At 35.9% G+C, this 15,570-nt stretch overlaps 1 protein-coding gene across 1 annotated transcript; it reads right to left on the bottom strand.

The window, feature by feature from the left end:
* Positions 1–6: 6 nt before the first annotated feature.
* Positions 7–3,942, bottom strand: LOC107823032 (uncharacterized). Its single transcript, XM_016649615.2, has 8 exons — positions 3,458–3,942; positions 2,759–2,903; positions 2,497–2,665; positions 2,005–2,275; positions 1,257–1,522; positions 965–1,180; positions 708–810; positions 7–514 (listed from the first exon to the last, which is right to left on the bottom strand). The coding sequence occupies exons 1-8, from the start codon at positions 3,609–3,611 to the stop codon at positions 450–452; spliced, it is 1,389 nt and encodes a 462-aa protein (XP_016505101.1). The 5' UTR covers positions 3,612–3,942; the 3' UTR covers positions 7–449.
* Positions 3,943–15,570: the final 11,628 nt, after the last annotated feature.

Raw genomic sequence — 15,570 nt, 5'->3', positions numbered from 1 at the left:
ACAAAATTTCCCAAGAATTGCAGCTTTGCTTAAGAAAAAGAATTGACTTGTGTTTTTCACTATTACATTCGAGATAAATTGTCAAAAAGATTAAACCTATGACATAAAAGTAGGCCTCGGTCGATACTTGTGAACCATGGCTAAGGAAACAGGTAAAAAATCATAGAGTAAAGTAATGCGCTATCACAGCAGCACAATCTGAGATAAATGAAAATAGTCGAAAACGTGTTAAAGTGTTTGTCTTTTAAGAACACAACCAGGGAACGAGAATAACATCACTAGCTTATCCGCCTCTTTCTTATCTGCTAGGCAGGAACAGCTCCATTATGAATCCATGGTATTTCTCTTTAACAATTGTAAGCTCAACTAATATTAAATCCTGATGGCCGATTATGGGTAATGAATAGTCCTTTGCAGACAAATTTCACATAGGATATTTGACTGCTAAATCAAGGTGCATTTAATGGATCGACCTCAGTATCCCTTTCCTTCATTGCCACCCAATCTTCTGCTTCTGCAATCAGTAACAATATTAAGTTAATCCATCAAAGTTACATAGAGCAAAAGAAGGTAATGCAATAACAAGTCATAATCAAGTACGATTGGTTCATGTGTGAGAACTTATCCTGCCTCAGAATTGGTAATGAATGATCTTAAATCTAAGGCGTCAATTTCCTTGCAAGCTTTAGAGAGAACCGCGTACTTACTTGGCTTGTCTGCGATGGCTGCAAGCCGTCTTTGCAGGATGGATGCAACAAAGAGGAAAATTGAGCACATGCCAAACATCACAGTGATGGGGAAAGCGTTGACCTTCAAATTGACATAAAAAGATCGTCAAAAATCAGAATGCTGGAATTGAAAAAAAAAAATTATGTCTTGCAGCACAACAATTGCTTGAGTAAATAAATGTAAGAAAAGGAACATGTGCAGCACAGTTACTTGGAGCAGAAGAACGATAACATACATTGTAAAGCACAATGCACACGAAGATGTTGAGGGGAATCCTGAAGAAGTTCATTATGGTGCTCCTTGCCTCCTCGGGAATGTATTGAGACCTCATCTTCATGATGGATGGCCAGAAGAGGCCACAGCAACCCTCGAAGGTGCAGAAGCCAAGAAGCTGGATACATCCAGAAAAGGAGATGCCTCCCCCTTTCACATTTGAAGGAGATACTAGGAACTGGTTCAATGAAAGATGTTAAAAACCAACAAACCACAAGGCAGAAAACTCAAAGAGCAAAGGCATTTCTACTTACAGTTGTCAGAATGGGCAGCAAGAGAGATGCAGAAGATACGACAAAAACAATTTGCATGTAACTCTCAACTTTAGGTGAGTTCTGGGCCATAAGACGAGCTGCAAATGAGCTTCCCAACATTGAAGCCAACATGAAAGTTGCAAATATAAAACCATGGGGAATGTCTTCATCATTTGGGCTGAGAGCAGGAGTCCACAGAAACACAAATGTATACATTGAACCTTCAAACAGAGATTGTATAGCACCGAGTAATGCAATCTTCTCATCTGTCAAAGAAACCGTGCAGCAATAAGGATAGTGCAAAAGTTAATGTAAACAAAACAAAAAATCGAGTAATGACACAGGGTGCAAGAGCTACAAATTGAACAGCCATCATTGAATATATCAAACAGATATATCACAAAGAATGCAGTATCAAGAGAACAGAAAAAGATGTTAAGTCCCTGAAAATGCAACCTACGCCTGCCCTTTTTCAGGCAGCTTTGGAGCTTTAAATCATAACAGATAACCTGGGTGCAGAAATGGTGCGTTCCTGTAACCTTAAAGATAGCAGAATGTAATTAACCTTATAACTTCCCGAAACCACTTTGCTATGAAACTCTAACTCTAATAGATAAATAGGGAGCACATAGCACATCTATATCCATGTCAAATCTCATCCGAAGGGAATCACTCTATCCACTTTGATAGATGCATAGGTTGAAGATTGTCCACAAAAAAACATAATGTGTAGCATATCTAGCTATACCTGAAGCAATGGCCACAGCTGCACCCTTGAATTGAGTGAGCAAGTCTTTGCTCTCTGATGCGTCTCCATAGTTCTCCGACCATGATGATAATATGATAGCCATTCCAATGGCAAGAAAGCAGGCAGCAGCATCAAAAGGAGACACAGGGCCAAGATTTAATGAATCAACAAGAAAATTCCCAAACAATCCAGCGATAATGGCAACAAGACCATTTCCAACAAATATTGCCTTGGAGAAAGTTAGTGAGAGCCATTGGGAGTCAAAACCCCTCTGCACAAAGAAAGCAAGTAATATATTAAAACTTCATAAAAATATATTAGATTAATAATAAAGCAAAAACAAAGAGCAAGCACTTGCTATGTTCCTTCAAAGGACTGTAAGTTGTATCTCAAGGACAATGGTAGTACGATCAACAATGTATAAAGATCAAATTTAACAGTTTGGATTTCCTACTTAAAAGGCAGCTTGATAATAAGGACATGTCATGTCACCTTAAAGTGTTCTGCTACAAGCCATGACTCAAATGCTGAAAACAGTAGAGATGTAGCAATGCCACCCAAAACACGTCCAATCATCAGAATCTTGTATTGAGGTGAATGCTTGGTGATGCAGCTCAGTATGTAAGTGATACAGTACGTTACACATGCCCTCTTCCGACCTCTGAAATTTAAAATGCAAGGCAGATCATGTAAACAAGAAACTTTTTGGTATTAAAAGATGATTATTGACACACAAAATATTCTGAAAGCCTACTGTTTGTCAGCAAGAGATCCAACAATTGTGCCAAACAACATGGAAGATCCAAATCCAGCAATAAAGAGCTGTCCAATATCCCCCTTTCCAAATCCATAAGTGCTGTAAAGGTAGTATACATATGGACCCTGTAGCCAATCACCGGCTATGGCCACAAAATACCCAAGCGTTAGCAAAGGGAAACACCACCATTCACACAAATCATAAAAGCTGGAAGTATCATCTACTCATATATATTATTACTCCATACATAATGTAACTGTTAATTATGGAATTATTCCAGCATAGGATCAAGAAGTAAATACTTAGCCTCTTTTGCTTTTTAGTTGTGCTAATGATCATTGGAACCTCAATTAATCCATAGGCATAATGAATAAATAGTTGCTTAGATAATACAGCTGGATTAACAAGGAATCATTAAGTGAAATGATCATGCACAGATCTAAAGACCATTAAGCAAATTAGGCTGCATATCAAGACTTCAAGACCCAATCTGCTCATTTAATTTACAGCAAAAACAACTCTAAACTCAGATCCAAATAGATAAGATTCAAATTCCGAAAAAGTCCACGCTCAGATAATCAGATCGAGCACGTAAGTAAGAGAATTCCAACAGACATTAATGTGAAAAATGCAGAGTGATTTAATCAATTAGAGGTAGAAACAGGCTCAGATCTGAGGAGAAGAAAAGGAACATACCCATCATAAGAGAGTAAACAAGAATGTAATTATTCTTGAAGGAATTGAAAGCCTGAGAAGTTGTGATTCGATCTTTGTTGCTCTTTCCACCCAGCTCCAGAGCTGCTACCACTGCGGCCAGAGCCCCAAACACCACGTAATAGAAAAACTCCATTTTCGCACCAGCACTCGAACTCGATCTCTACTGGCACTCAGATTATATTCTTATACGTACAAATCAGTGTGTGTGTTTGTGTGTGTTATATATATATATATGCAGAGAAGCGGGGCAATGTATACGCGGTTTCTTCTCCGCTGTAATCCTCTAAAGGCATGTTACTTTTACTGTGACGATTTATCAGATTTAATCTTGGCCTTTGGTTATCTACAAACTGACACGTGGCGGCAAGGAATTGCGTGATATCTGTCGGTGGTTATGTACCAAACTTCATAGTATCCCTAACGGAGGATAATTTGGAAATTAATTTTGTTCATTTCATTTCGATAGTAAACAAAGGGAAACCTTTGTCACGTTCTGTAATTTAAGACGCAATGCCAAAAAATTTCATACATGAATGCACTTTGTTTTCATTCGCTTTCAACAGCACCATTTAATATCACATGGGCTTTCTCATCATCCTTTGATTTTTTGGCTCTTCTATTAATTTTGCGCTGTTCATAACTAGAGCTTAACCGACAGCATATACGTAATACTTTTGAAGTTCAATATTTGTAAATAATAATTTGACCATTGGTACATACTAAACATTTGAAATATTGATAAAATATATTTAAAAAATTATGTTAAGAGTGTTTCAAATAAATTAATAGCTTAAAACTAGTAAATTTTTTTAAAATGATAGTCATGTTCATGCGCAACAAATTTTCCAACTTCACTTAAATATTCATGTCAATTGTGAGGTTGCCAAACAGACAAATCTGTGATTAATTCACAGTGTCGCATGTTAAGAGTATTGCGTGATTGGTTTTTCAAGGCACCTAGTAATTACTATCTAAAAGAGAATTTCAAAGTAGCAGTATTAAGCTAGTTGTGCGGTGACTTATTGAAATTCCCAATTAAATGATGAAACACACAACACATTTACTGAGTAGTTATTTAATTACTCGGACGGATCAACACGTAGTTGTCAATCTCAAAACCTCGCCTAGTACAAAATTGACTTGTGCCTAACAACTGCTTCGTCATCCGTTTCTGTGTACGTGACTTTATTTCCGTCTAATCAATACATTAAATTTGAATTTTTTTTAACTTTACTTTTATGTGATACTTTAGTTAGAAATTTTTATAGTCACAAATATTTTGACATATTAAAAGTTACTTTTTCAAGTTCATTTTAATTGATTTTTTTGGTTGTTTTTATACATATTAAGAATTCACATTTTAGCATTAATTAACAATGAAATTGATCATATTAACCTTAACTTGTTCATTGAAAATATAACAAATACTCCTAAGCTCTTTACTCCAAGGGTAACTTTAGAAAAAAGAAGTTAATTCCTCTTGATATCTGAAAAAATTAAATAATATGGATCACAAAAAAAGACTAAAAAATCAATTAAAGTGGACCGAAAGGGGTATAAATTTTAAAAGTCTTTTTTAATCTTGACTTGTTTAAATCACAAATACCAAAAAATTTTTATTCTTTCTTAAATTACGTGCCCAAATCAAATATGTGAATATAAATTAAGTTCCCATTTGGCCATAAAATTTTGGAGTTTGTTTTTCAAATTTTATTTTCAAATATCTATCTTTTTATAGATATTACATTTTGGGCAGATTTTGAAAACAAAATCTTCAAATCCAAAAAACAACTCTAGGATAGTTTTTGAATTTTTTTATTTACAAAGCTTCAAATTCTTTTAAAGTAAAATGCACGTCCAAGTATAATTTCAACTTTCAAAAATTATTTTTAATTTTATGTTCAATTTTTTTTAAGTTTCAATCAAATCCATGTCCAAACACTAGATAATTAAGACAGAGGAAGTAGTAAAATTCTTACGTCCTCAAGGGTGATAATCATCTTTAAAATACGGGATATCACTTTTTTGCCAATTGACTCGTAGTTCTATGATATTTTCATGTTTCCAAACGTTTGAATTTAGGAAGAGGCTTCATATTCAAAATATCAATGGATAATATGTCCATATCATGATTCATGACAAGCCTATACTATGAAAAGAATGCTAGTAAATGAGTAAAACGCACATTATCCACAACGGCGTCTTTTATGTGGCATAAATCATTTTCCTCGTGGAATTATTTTACACTATTAGATTGTTTTAAACTATTGAAAAGACAAAAATAATATTTGAAATGACCAGCAGACTAGCATCGTTTGGGGACGCATATGAATAAGATTATTAGTGCACTTTTATTGTATACTTTACTTTAACCAGTTTTTATAGTCAATTTGTTTCCTTCTCTCAACTGTCAATAAAAACACTACCAGAAGCCCATATTTCTTGCCATAAATAGCTCATTTTTTAATTAAAAAAAAGGAATACTATACACACCCTAAAAATGAATTAATTTGCAACCACTATAACTTAACCATTGGTTATATACTTAAAGCCAGCATTAGGTAGCTCATGTCATTTGATGAGTGCCTTGCACGAACAGCACTTGTAAATTACAAGTTACTCACAACCACCACTCTAGTCAAATGTCAATCGTCATTTGAAAATTCTATCTCTATGGCTGACAGGCTATTCTATTATTAGGAAAATTGTTAAAATACTGCAGCACTCTCCCCTTTACTCCGGAAGGCTAGTTCATGACTATTGTCGGGATCCTTACACAAATAACCGGTCGGATTCATTGTTTATTTTTCCTAGCATGTATACATAGATTATACATGAATTATACATATATTATATATCTGTTGTCTATTTTTAAATTAAGAATTTGGGTGTGCGGCTATTTTGTTTAGTTATTCAATTTAATCTCATAGTTTGTAATGTTGTTGTACAATTGCTGAGCTCAAGGGCCTGCCCTAAAAAATATAGAGTCCATGAAACAAGAACTCCATTGGCCCAAACCCACCTTTAATACTATCATTAACATCACCTTTACTTTTGTATAAAAAAAAGGGGGAAAATTGGAAGACTTCAATAGGAATCAATGAGACCATGGAGTCCTCCTCCAATTGACAAAATAATTTTGGGAAATGATACTGTATAGTTGCTTTCAAAATAATAATTGAAAAAATATATTTATTTTTTTATATATGCATTATGTATTTTATATATAAAAATTATATAAATTTTATATATTTTTTGGCTATCGAATGTAAATAGTTTCTGACGCCGGTCAAAGGTAATACCCAAGAATTTTCCTCGTGATGTAAACAGGAATGCCAAATCAAATTATAGTTTGACTTATCTTTTAATATCTCAGACAAACTACACAAACTGTAGCATAATATATATTATAGGCCGACTCACTTTTAACACTTGCAAAAATTGGAAAAAGAAATACAGCGACATCATAGGATTTCCATCTAATGTGACATGGAAACAGTGAAACCAAATAGCAGTGGGACCTCTAATTAAACCACAGCCACAAACTTAAATATCCACATTTGACATTCCCGTCGTTGCCGACTAATCACATGATAAGAAAGCTTCCGTTCTCGGCTAGCTTTAGGTAGTTAAATAGACCAGGAATCCTTCTCTAGGTATTTTTAGGATCGGGAATCCGGGTAGCGCGAAATTTAGTCAAATAACAGTATAATGACAATGACAAAGATAATAAAAAGTTGATAAAAACGGCAATTAAAGCATATAAAGAAGACACAAATTTAACGTGGTTCGGTCAAAGTGACCTACGTCCACAAGCGGAGAGCAACAATTTTACTATACCAATAAGAGTACAAAAGAGAGTACAAAATTAAAGTAAACACTCTAATTAATCCCAAAAACCCTAAGGGAATAACCTCACAAGACCACTCCAAGAGAAAGGGTTCAGACAAGTGTTTCCCAATACTAACTCTCATACAAAATACTCTTAATAAATGAGGAAAGGAAGAAACAAGAAATGAAGACTCAAGTCTTGTTGGTATGTTTAAAATGAACTAATGGCCTTTCCTTTTATAGGCAAAAAAGTCTTGGCATCTTAGGTGTAAAAGAAGAGATACAACTTGTGCAAATGATGTCCACCACATAATGCAATATTTTTGGGTCCCAAAAAATATTGCCAACAAAGTCTACACTTTACAAAGATACTTATACTTATGTGAGATGGACTCCATTAGCCAAAATATTGGCCATATTATAAATCTCCGTCTTGGCCTAATTTTGGCTGATATAGTAAATTTGTTCCACCTTCTCCGCAAAAGCCCCAATGGGTATATGTCAAAATTTAATGTCATCAAAATCATACATGTTGTTTGATACCGAAACTGTAGTAGGGCCTATAACAGTGGAGCCCAATAAAGTATACAACGAACCAGATATGTGTGCTTTCATGATCACAAGAGCACCTTGAAATATTTTTAGAACTCCACCTTCACCAGTGAATTTGCACCCAAAGGATTCTAAAGTGCCCAAAGAGATGAGATTTTTCTTCAACTCATGATCATATCTAACATCAGTGAGAGTTCTCATCACACCATCGTGCATTCTGATCCGAATTGTACTATTGCCAATAACGTTACAAGTAACATTGTTATCTAGTTGGACAACTCCATGTGCAACTGAATCATATGTAGAAAATAAGTCCCTGCTAGGACACATATGATATGAACAACCGGAATCTAAAATCCACTCATTGTCTGATCTAAAACTAGTTTCAGTTGTTAAAAATATAGTTCCCTCAATCTCATCAGTTGCTACACTAGCTTCGGCGGTGTCAGTATTTTTGTGCTCATTTTTTCTTTCTTTATGCTTTTCTTTATTTTTCAGTTTATAGCATTCAGAAATAATGTGACCTTTCTTATGACAATAGCGACACTCTAAATTATTGTATCTGGATATGGAGTCGGATTTACCCCTAACAAACAAGTCAACTTCCGCTTGAGTTCCACTAGCTTCCCCAGTAATATCACTATCTATTTGTTCTTTTGATTTTAAAATAGATTTAATATCTTTATAAGAGATATTATCCTTTGCATAAAGTATAGTATCTCTTCTATGCTTAAAAAATGGGGGTAGAGAACAAAGTAGTAATACGGCTTGATCCTCATCTTTAATTTCAGTATCTATATTACTCAAATCGATAAGAATGGAATCAAAGGTGTCAAGATGAGAGAGAATAGAGGTACCTTCACCCATACGGATTGTATAAAGTTTCTGCTTTAGGTAAAGTCTATTTTGCATCGTCCTCTTCATATATAATGTTTTCAATTTTTTTCACATGTATTTGGATGTGGTTTCTATAGAAACTTCACGTAAAACCTTATTTGAGAGATTTAAAATGATACCTGCTTTTGCCCTTTTGTCTATGACGGCAAACTCCTCATCCATCATTTTATTAGGCTTCTTCTCCTTTTCCTGCAACGCCAAATCTAAGCCATCCTGAATTAGGATAACTTCCATCTTTAATTGTCACATTCTGAAGTTTGCACTTCGATCAAATTTCTCAACATAAGTCTTTGTTAAAGTCATATTGGCTACTGAAATAAACCCGATTAGATCCGGCTCTGATACCAATTTATTAGGATCGGGAACCCAGGTAGTGCAAAATTTAGCCAAACAACAGTATAATGACAATAACAAAGACAATGAAAACTTGATAAAAAAGGCAATTAAAGCATATAAAGAAGACACAAATTTAACGTGGTTCGGTCAAAGTGACCTACGTCCACAAGCGGAGAGGAGCAATTTTACTATGCCAATAAGAGTACAAAAGAGAGTACAAAATTAGAGTAAATACTCTAATTAATCCCAAAACCCTAAGGGAATAATCTCACAAGATCATTCCAAGAGAAAGGGTTCACACAAGTGCTTCCCAACACTAACTCTCATACAAAATACTCTTAATAAATGAGGAAAGGAAGAAACAAGAAATGAAGACTCAAGTCTTGTTGGTGTGTTTAAAATGAACTAATGGCCTTCCCTTTTATAGGCAAAAAAGTCTTGGCCTCTTAGGTGTAAAAGAAGAGATACAACTTGTGCAAATGATGTCCACCACACAATACAATATTTTTAGGTCCCAAAGAATATTACCAACAAAGTCTACACTTTGTAAAGATACTTATGCTTATGTGAGATGGACTCCATTAGCCAAAATATTGGCCATATTACAGATATTCATCAAAACATTACCAAGGAAAAAGCAAAAAACACATAGAAGAAAAAAGTTCCTCACTTTTTGGAGAACTACCCCGATGCTGTATTTATATGAGTGACAGAGTTACCATCAAACGATATGGTGCAGCGGAGGGAGTTGATCTTCCCTTAACCAGAGGTTTCAGATTCGAGCTGTGGGTATGAAAAAATCCTTGGTAGTGAGTTCCTCCCCTCGAATGGGGATCTACACGGTGTGAATCCAGATATAGTCGAACTCCAATTAATACTAGCACCGATCGAATGGGAAACCCAAAAAAAAGAGTGACAGAGTAAGCGAGGAGGAGGTAAAAAGATGAGAAAAACTAAAGTATCTATCAATTGCATAAAATGTTTTAGGTAGAAATAGATCATGTTTCCACATATGATATATGAGGGAATCCAAATAGGTTTATATCGAGTTACACGAACAATTAAAATTTTAGGTTAGGTGCTCAATTATTTTTCATTATATCAAGCTGATAGGATGTCTATATTTCATACCCAATCAGCTTAATTTAAAAAAGGAATTAGAGTAACGAAAACATGAGCTTTCATACACGATGGAATAATAACAAGATCTGTAAAATTTTGGTTCTTTCTTTTGTTCGTTTAAACTAACAGTAATTCATTAAGCAGTAATTCCTCTAGTTGCCCTAGATGCAGGCTCAACCCATAGAGCTATAATCTGCCTGTCCAATTATACAGGAGTGGGCAACAGAGGGTGGAGGGATATTGCTAAGGTAAGCTGCATTGCCTTTTTTGATACTTTTTTCTAGAACTGAATAAAACATTGAATTTATGGAGTAATAGTCTACTAAAATGTCATTTTAGTGCCATCTTAATTTCTGTCTGGTCTGATTCACCGGATCAATTGAAAAAAAGTTAGATGTTTGCCCTGATTTTTTTATCATATTTGGTTTTCCTATTTCTTGAAAGAAATGACAACATATTTACCTTAATTGCGTTTTTCTTTTTTTAGAAGAAAATTATAAATCTCTCATATTTGGCTAGTCCTTTATATTTTAGGAAAATATTTTAGACTTTTATAAATTGAGGATCCTTCCTTCTTATTCAACAACATTCACAGTATAGCCATATGGGTTTGAGAGTCTTGTTTAGGGGAGAACTTTTCGAGACAAGTGTTAGTGTGTCACGTGTGTTTGTCTCTTTGTGATGTTGTTCTCTCGATATTTTGTACTCTCTTTTATATAGTGAATTGCTCATCTCCGCATGTGGACGTAGGTCAATTGACCGAACCACGTTAAATATCTGTGTCTATTTTGGTATATTTCTTTTCTATTGTCTGATTTATCATCGTTCAAGTGTTACTCTACTAGCTTCCGCATTATACCTGATTTTTCGGTCTAACAAGTGGTATCTGAGCCTTGGTTATTTATTCGAATTTATAAAGAATGGAGACGAATATGAGCAAGATGGGATGTTTGAATGGGAGCCATTATAATGTTCGGAGAAAAAAGATGAAAGATTTGTTATTCGTGGAGAAGATGAATCTACTAGTTTTTGCAGCTCATAAACCCGAGACTATATCTGATGAAGATTGGCATTTCGAGCATCAGCAAGTATGTGGATTTATACGACAATGGGTTGAAGATGATGTTCGCAACCATATTATGAATGAGACATATGCGAGATCATTGTGAAAAAAGTTAGAGACTTTTTATGCTTCAAAAGGAGGACATTCCTATTTTTGATCATATAAATAATTTTCAGGGTATCCAAGATCAGTTGTCTGGAATGAGAGTTAATTTTGATGATGGGATACAAGGACTTTGGCTTCTAAATACTCTGTTAGATTCTTGGGAAACTCTTCATGTTTCTTTGACAAATTCAACTCCTTGTGGTAAGGTGACCATAGAATATGCCAAGAGTGGTGTGATGATCGCGGAAGTAAGGAGAAAATCTTAGGGTTCTTTCACACAAGCAGATGTTTTAGTTACAAAAGACCGGGGGAGAGATAAAACAAGTGGTATCAGAGCGAGGTTCTAGACAGGTTCATCTTGGCGGGTTTAATTTTTAGCCGTAACCTATTTGACGGAAATCATAATTTTTGTCTAAGAAATTTGACTGGAGTGCTACTCACGTTGAGACAAACTTTGTGGTGGAGATTTGGAGATGCGGCATGTTGAAGGTTATATGAAGAAGGTGGATCAAGTTTATTTAGTCAGAAAATTCAGGCCAAGGGGGAGAATTATTAAGTGTTTGTCCTGATATTCATACCATATTTAGTTTCCCTCTCTCTTGAAGGAAAGGGCAACATATTTACCATAATTGAGTTTTTCTTTTCTTAGAAGGAAATTATAAATCTCCCATATTTAGCTAGTCCTTGTTCTTGGAAAAAAATATTTTATACTTTTATAAATTGAGGATCCTTCCTTCTTATTCAACAACATCCACAATGTAATCGTATGGGGTTTGAGAGTCTTATTTAAGGGGAAAACTTTTCGGGACAAGTGTTAGTGTACCACTTGTGTTTGCCTCTTTGTGAGGTTGTTCTCTCGATATATTGTACTCTCTTTTTATACAGGGGATTGCTCATTTCTACCTGTAAACGTAGATCAATTGGCCGAACCGTATTAAAGTTTTATGTCTCTTTTTGATATATTTTTCTTCTATTGTCTGATTTATCGTCGTTCAAGTGTTTCTTACTAACTTCTGCATGACACCTGATATTTTCGAATAAAAAGAATATCAATCTTTCCCTTACCAAATTACAAAAACAAAAAGAAAAGAAAAATACAACTTGGTATATCCACAAATTATGATAGTAATACTACATCACAAGTGCAATGGAAAATAAAATGTGGTCTAGGTTGGTCTTGGGTTCCTCTACTGGTTCATGATTTAAAAATTTAGAACCAGCCCAAGCTCCTTATTTTTTGGGCCGGTTTGGTTAAGTAATAAGTGGATCGGTCCATTTTTAGGGGTTCGGTTAAGGGGTCGACCTTACCTACTTGACAGGTCTTGTAGAGTGCAAATAGGAAGCAAAGCGCTAGGTAGTAACAAAATTTGAAAATAACTTGATCGTGCTAACCAAGCCCCCTAAAACGAAAGGGAAGATTCAACTCTCACTTTAGTTTTAGCTTTTAACTGAAAGCACTTGAAATATCTTGTGTATGAACTCTTGAATTTAGAAGTTCCACACCGCGAAGTTCCACTCACCTTTATTTCACTAGATCATAAGAAGCAAACTCACATATACTGATATACTCTTGGTTTAAGCGTATTGTAACGACCTGGCCAGTCGTTTTGCTTTCTAAATTCATTTTCACCTAATTAGACTCTCGTATATGATCTTACTATTTTATGACTTGCGGGGATGGTTAGTTCGGGTTTGGAAGGGTTCGGGTTAAAATCGGAACACTTAGTTCCTTAATATTGGCTTAAAATGGTTAAGTTTGACTTGAGTCAACGTTTTGAGTAAACGACCTTGGAACAAGGATTTGACAATCCCAATAGGTTCGTATGGTGATTTTGGACTTGGGCGTGTGTTCTGATCGGTTTCGGATGACCTGAGAGCGTTTCGGTGCTTAATATTGAAAGTTGGCACGTTGAAAGTTGTTCAAGTTTTTAAGTTTGGATTGGAATAGACTTTGGTGTTATCGAGGCCCGTTTGAGATTCTGATTATGAGGATACTTCCGTATGGTGATTTGGGACTTGCACGCAAAATTTGATGTCATTCCGAGTAGTTTAAGTATGATTCGGCGCATTCGGAGTAAGTTGGAAAAACTTGAAGTACATAAGTTGTTTCGACTTAGTTTTGGGGTGCGATTCTTAGTTTTGATGTTTATTTACGCGTTTCGAGTGTTCGAGCAAGTCTGTTTTATGTTTATGAACTTGTTGGTATTTTTGGACGAGGTCCGGGGGCCTCAGGTGTTATTCGGACGATGTGCGGAATATGTTTGAACTTCGGAGAATGGCTGAAGCAGCAGGGATCTGGTGCACTCGCACATGCGTGGAAATGGCCGCAGGTGCGAGCTCGCTGAAGCGGCTCATTGACCGCAGAAGCGGCCTGGAGTGGGCTGGCGAGTGGTCATAGAAGCGGAGAAGGTACCACACCTGCGAGTTCGCAGGTGTGAGAAATGCGATCACAGAAGCGGAAAATGCCAGCCAGCTTGGGTTCGCAGGTGCGACCCACTTCTCCACAGAAGCGGGCTCGCAGAAGTGAGACTTTGTCCGCTGAAGCTAGAGTGGCTGGCCTAGGCAAGGTCCGCACATGCGGCGATTTGTCCGCAGAAGCAGAGCTGCATGTGCGACTGTTTTGTCACAGGTGCGAAAATCGCTGGGGCAGTAAGGTGCATTTATATCGGACTTAGGTGGGTTTTATCTCATTTTCACTTGGGGTGTACGATTGAGGAGCTCTTGGAGAGGGGTTTTTCGCCTATCATCGTGAGGTAAGTAATTACTACTTAATGTGAGTTTAATACGTGGATTTTGGATAGATTCTTAACATGTAAATTGTAGAAATTATGGGCTTAGTTGAAAAACTTAGGTTTTGATAAAAATGGGATTAGACCACGAAAATGATTATGGAATTGAGTAGAAATTATATATTTGGGTTTGTGAGGTTATGGATAACATTTATCTTTGAAAATTTTTTGAATTCGGGCACGTCGGCCCGGGGGTGAATTTTAGGAATCTCCCAATTTGGGTTGGGTAATTACTCTAGGAGCTAAATTATGAACTTTTGAGGGTAAATTATGAACAATCCTCACGAAAATGATTAGTTTTTTGTAGGGATGGAGCACACATATATATAGTTTTCTTCAATATTTATGTAATTTTATCTGTTTATAAATATTAATTATCATTATATTATTTTATAAAATATTAAAAATTAAATACCTATGGGGCTTACGCCCCGCGCCTCAGGGCTTACGCCCCGCTGAGGCATATGTAAAACGCCCCGCCTTATACCCACGCCTTTTAAAACACTGGGTGCTACGTATGCACGAAGTAACGATAGTCCGTGCGTAGCTACAAATCAAGCTTATGTCCGGGTAGTTTTAGGACCCTATCATGAAATACTTGTATTGTTTGCACTCTACTTGTTAATTTAAGTTTTTAAATTATATTGAAACTTGATAAAGGATTCGAAAAGACCGAACTTCACTTACTTTGAGTTTTGGTGGGTTACTTGACCGTTGATAGAAATTGTGTCTACTTGTGTATTAGTTTTGTGATATCCTTTAAATCGAATGTTCGTAGAGTATTCTCTCTTCTTGTGGAGCGGGCCGAACGCCTCAGCGGTATAATAGACGCATCTATGATTCGTGCCGGTTGACCCTCGACAGTGTACACATTATTCTGGATCGGGCCATGCGACCTCGATATAAATCATGCGTGATAATGCTTGGAGTCCGATTACACTTGATATTATTTTCATGACTCGAGAAATTATAATTTACTTGATGGCCCGTATTTGTTAAAGTTAGTATGTGTCAATTGGAGATTTTAAATTGACTTTTAGTTAAAGAATCACTTATTTACTGTTCGTTATTGTGTTATCATTATTATTGATATATTCCATGCCTACGTAGAATTTCTATACTTTATTTATTGGCCCGTAGTAAGTGTCGATGTCGACCCCTCGTTATTATTTCTTCGAGGTTAGACTAGATACTTATTGGGTACATGTGGTTTATGTACTCACGCTACACTTATGCACTAATCGTGCAGGATCTGAGGCAGGTGCATCTGGCAGTTATTCAGACGCGCACCCCCGCTACCCTGAGGCATAGTGGTGAGCTACTCTCTGTGTCCATTCTGCAGCACCTGCATTCTCTTTTTTCTATTTACTTTATGTCTCTCTTATTCCAGACAGTAG

Source organism: Nicotiana tabacum, chromosome 4 (genome assembly GCF_000715075.1).
Source record: "Nicotiana tabacum cultivar K326 chromosome 4, ASM71507v2, whole genome shotgun sequence".
NCBI lineage: Eukaryota > Viridiplantae > Streptophyta > Magnoliopsida > Solanales > Solanaceae > Nicotiana > Nicotiana tabacum.
The sequence above is the reverse complement of the archived record's forward strand: the minus strand, read 5'-3'. Positions and strand labels throughout refer to the sequence as shown.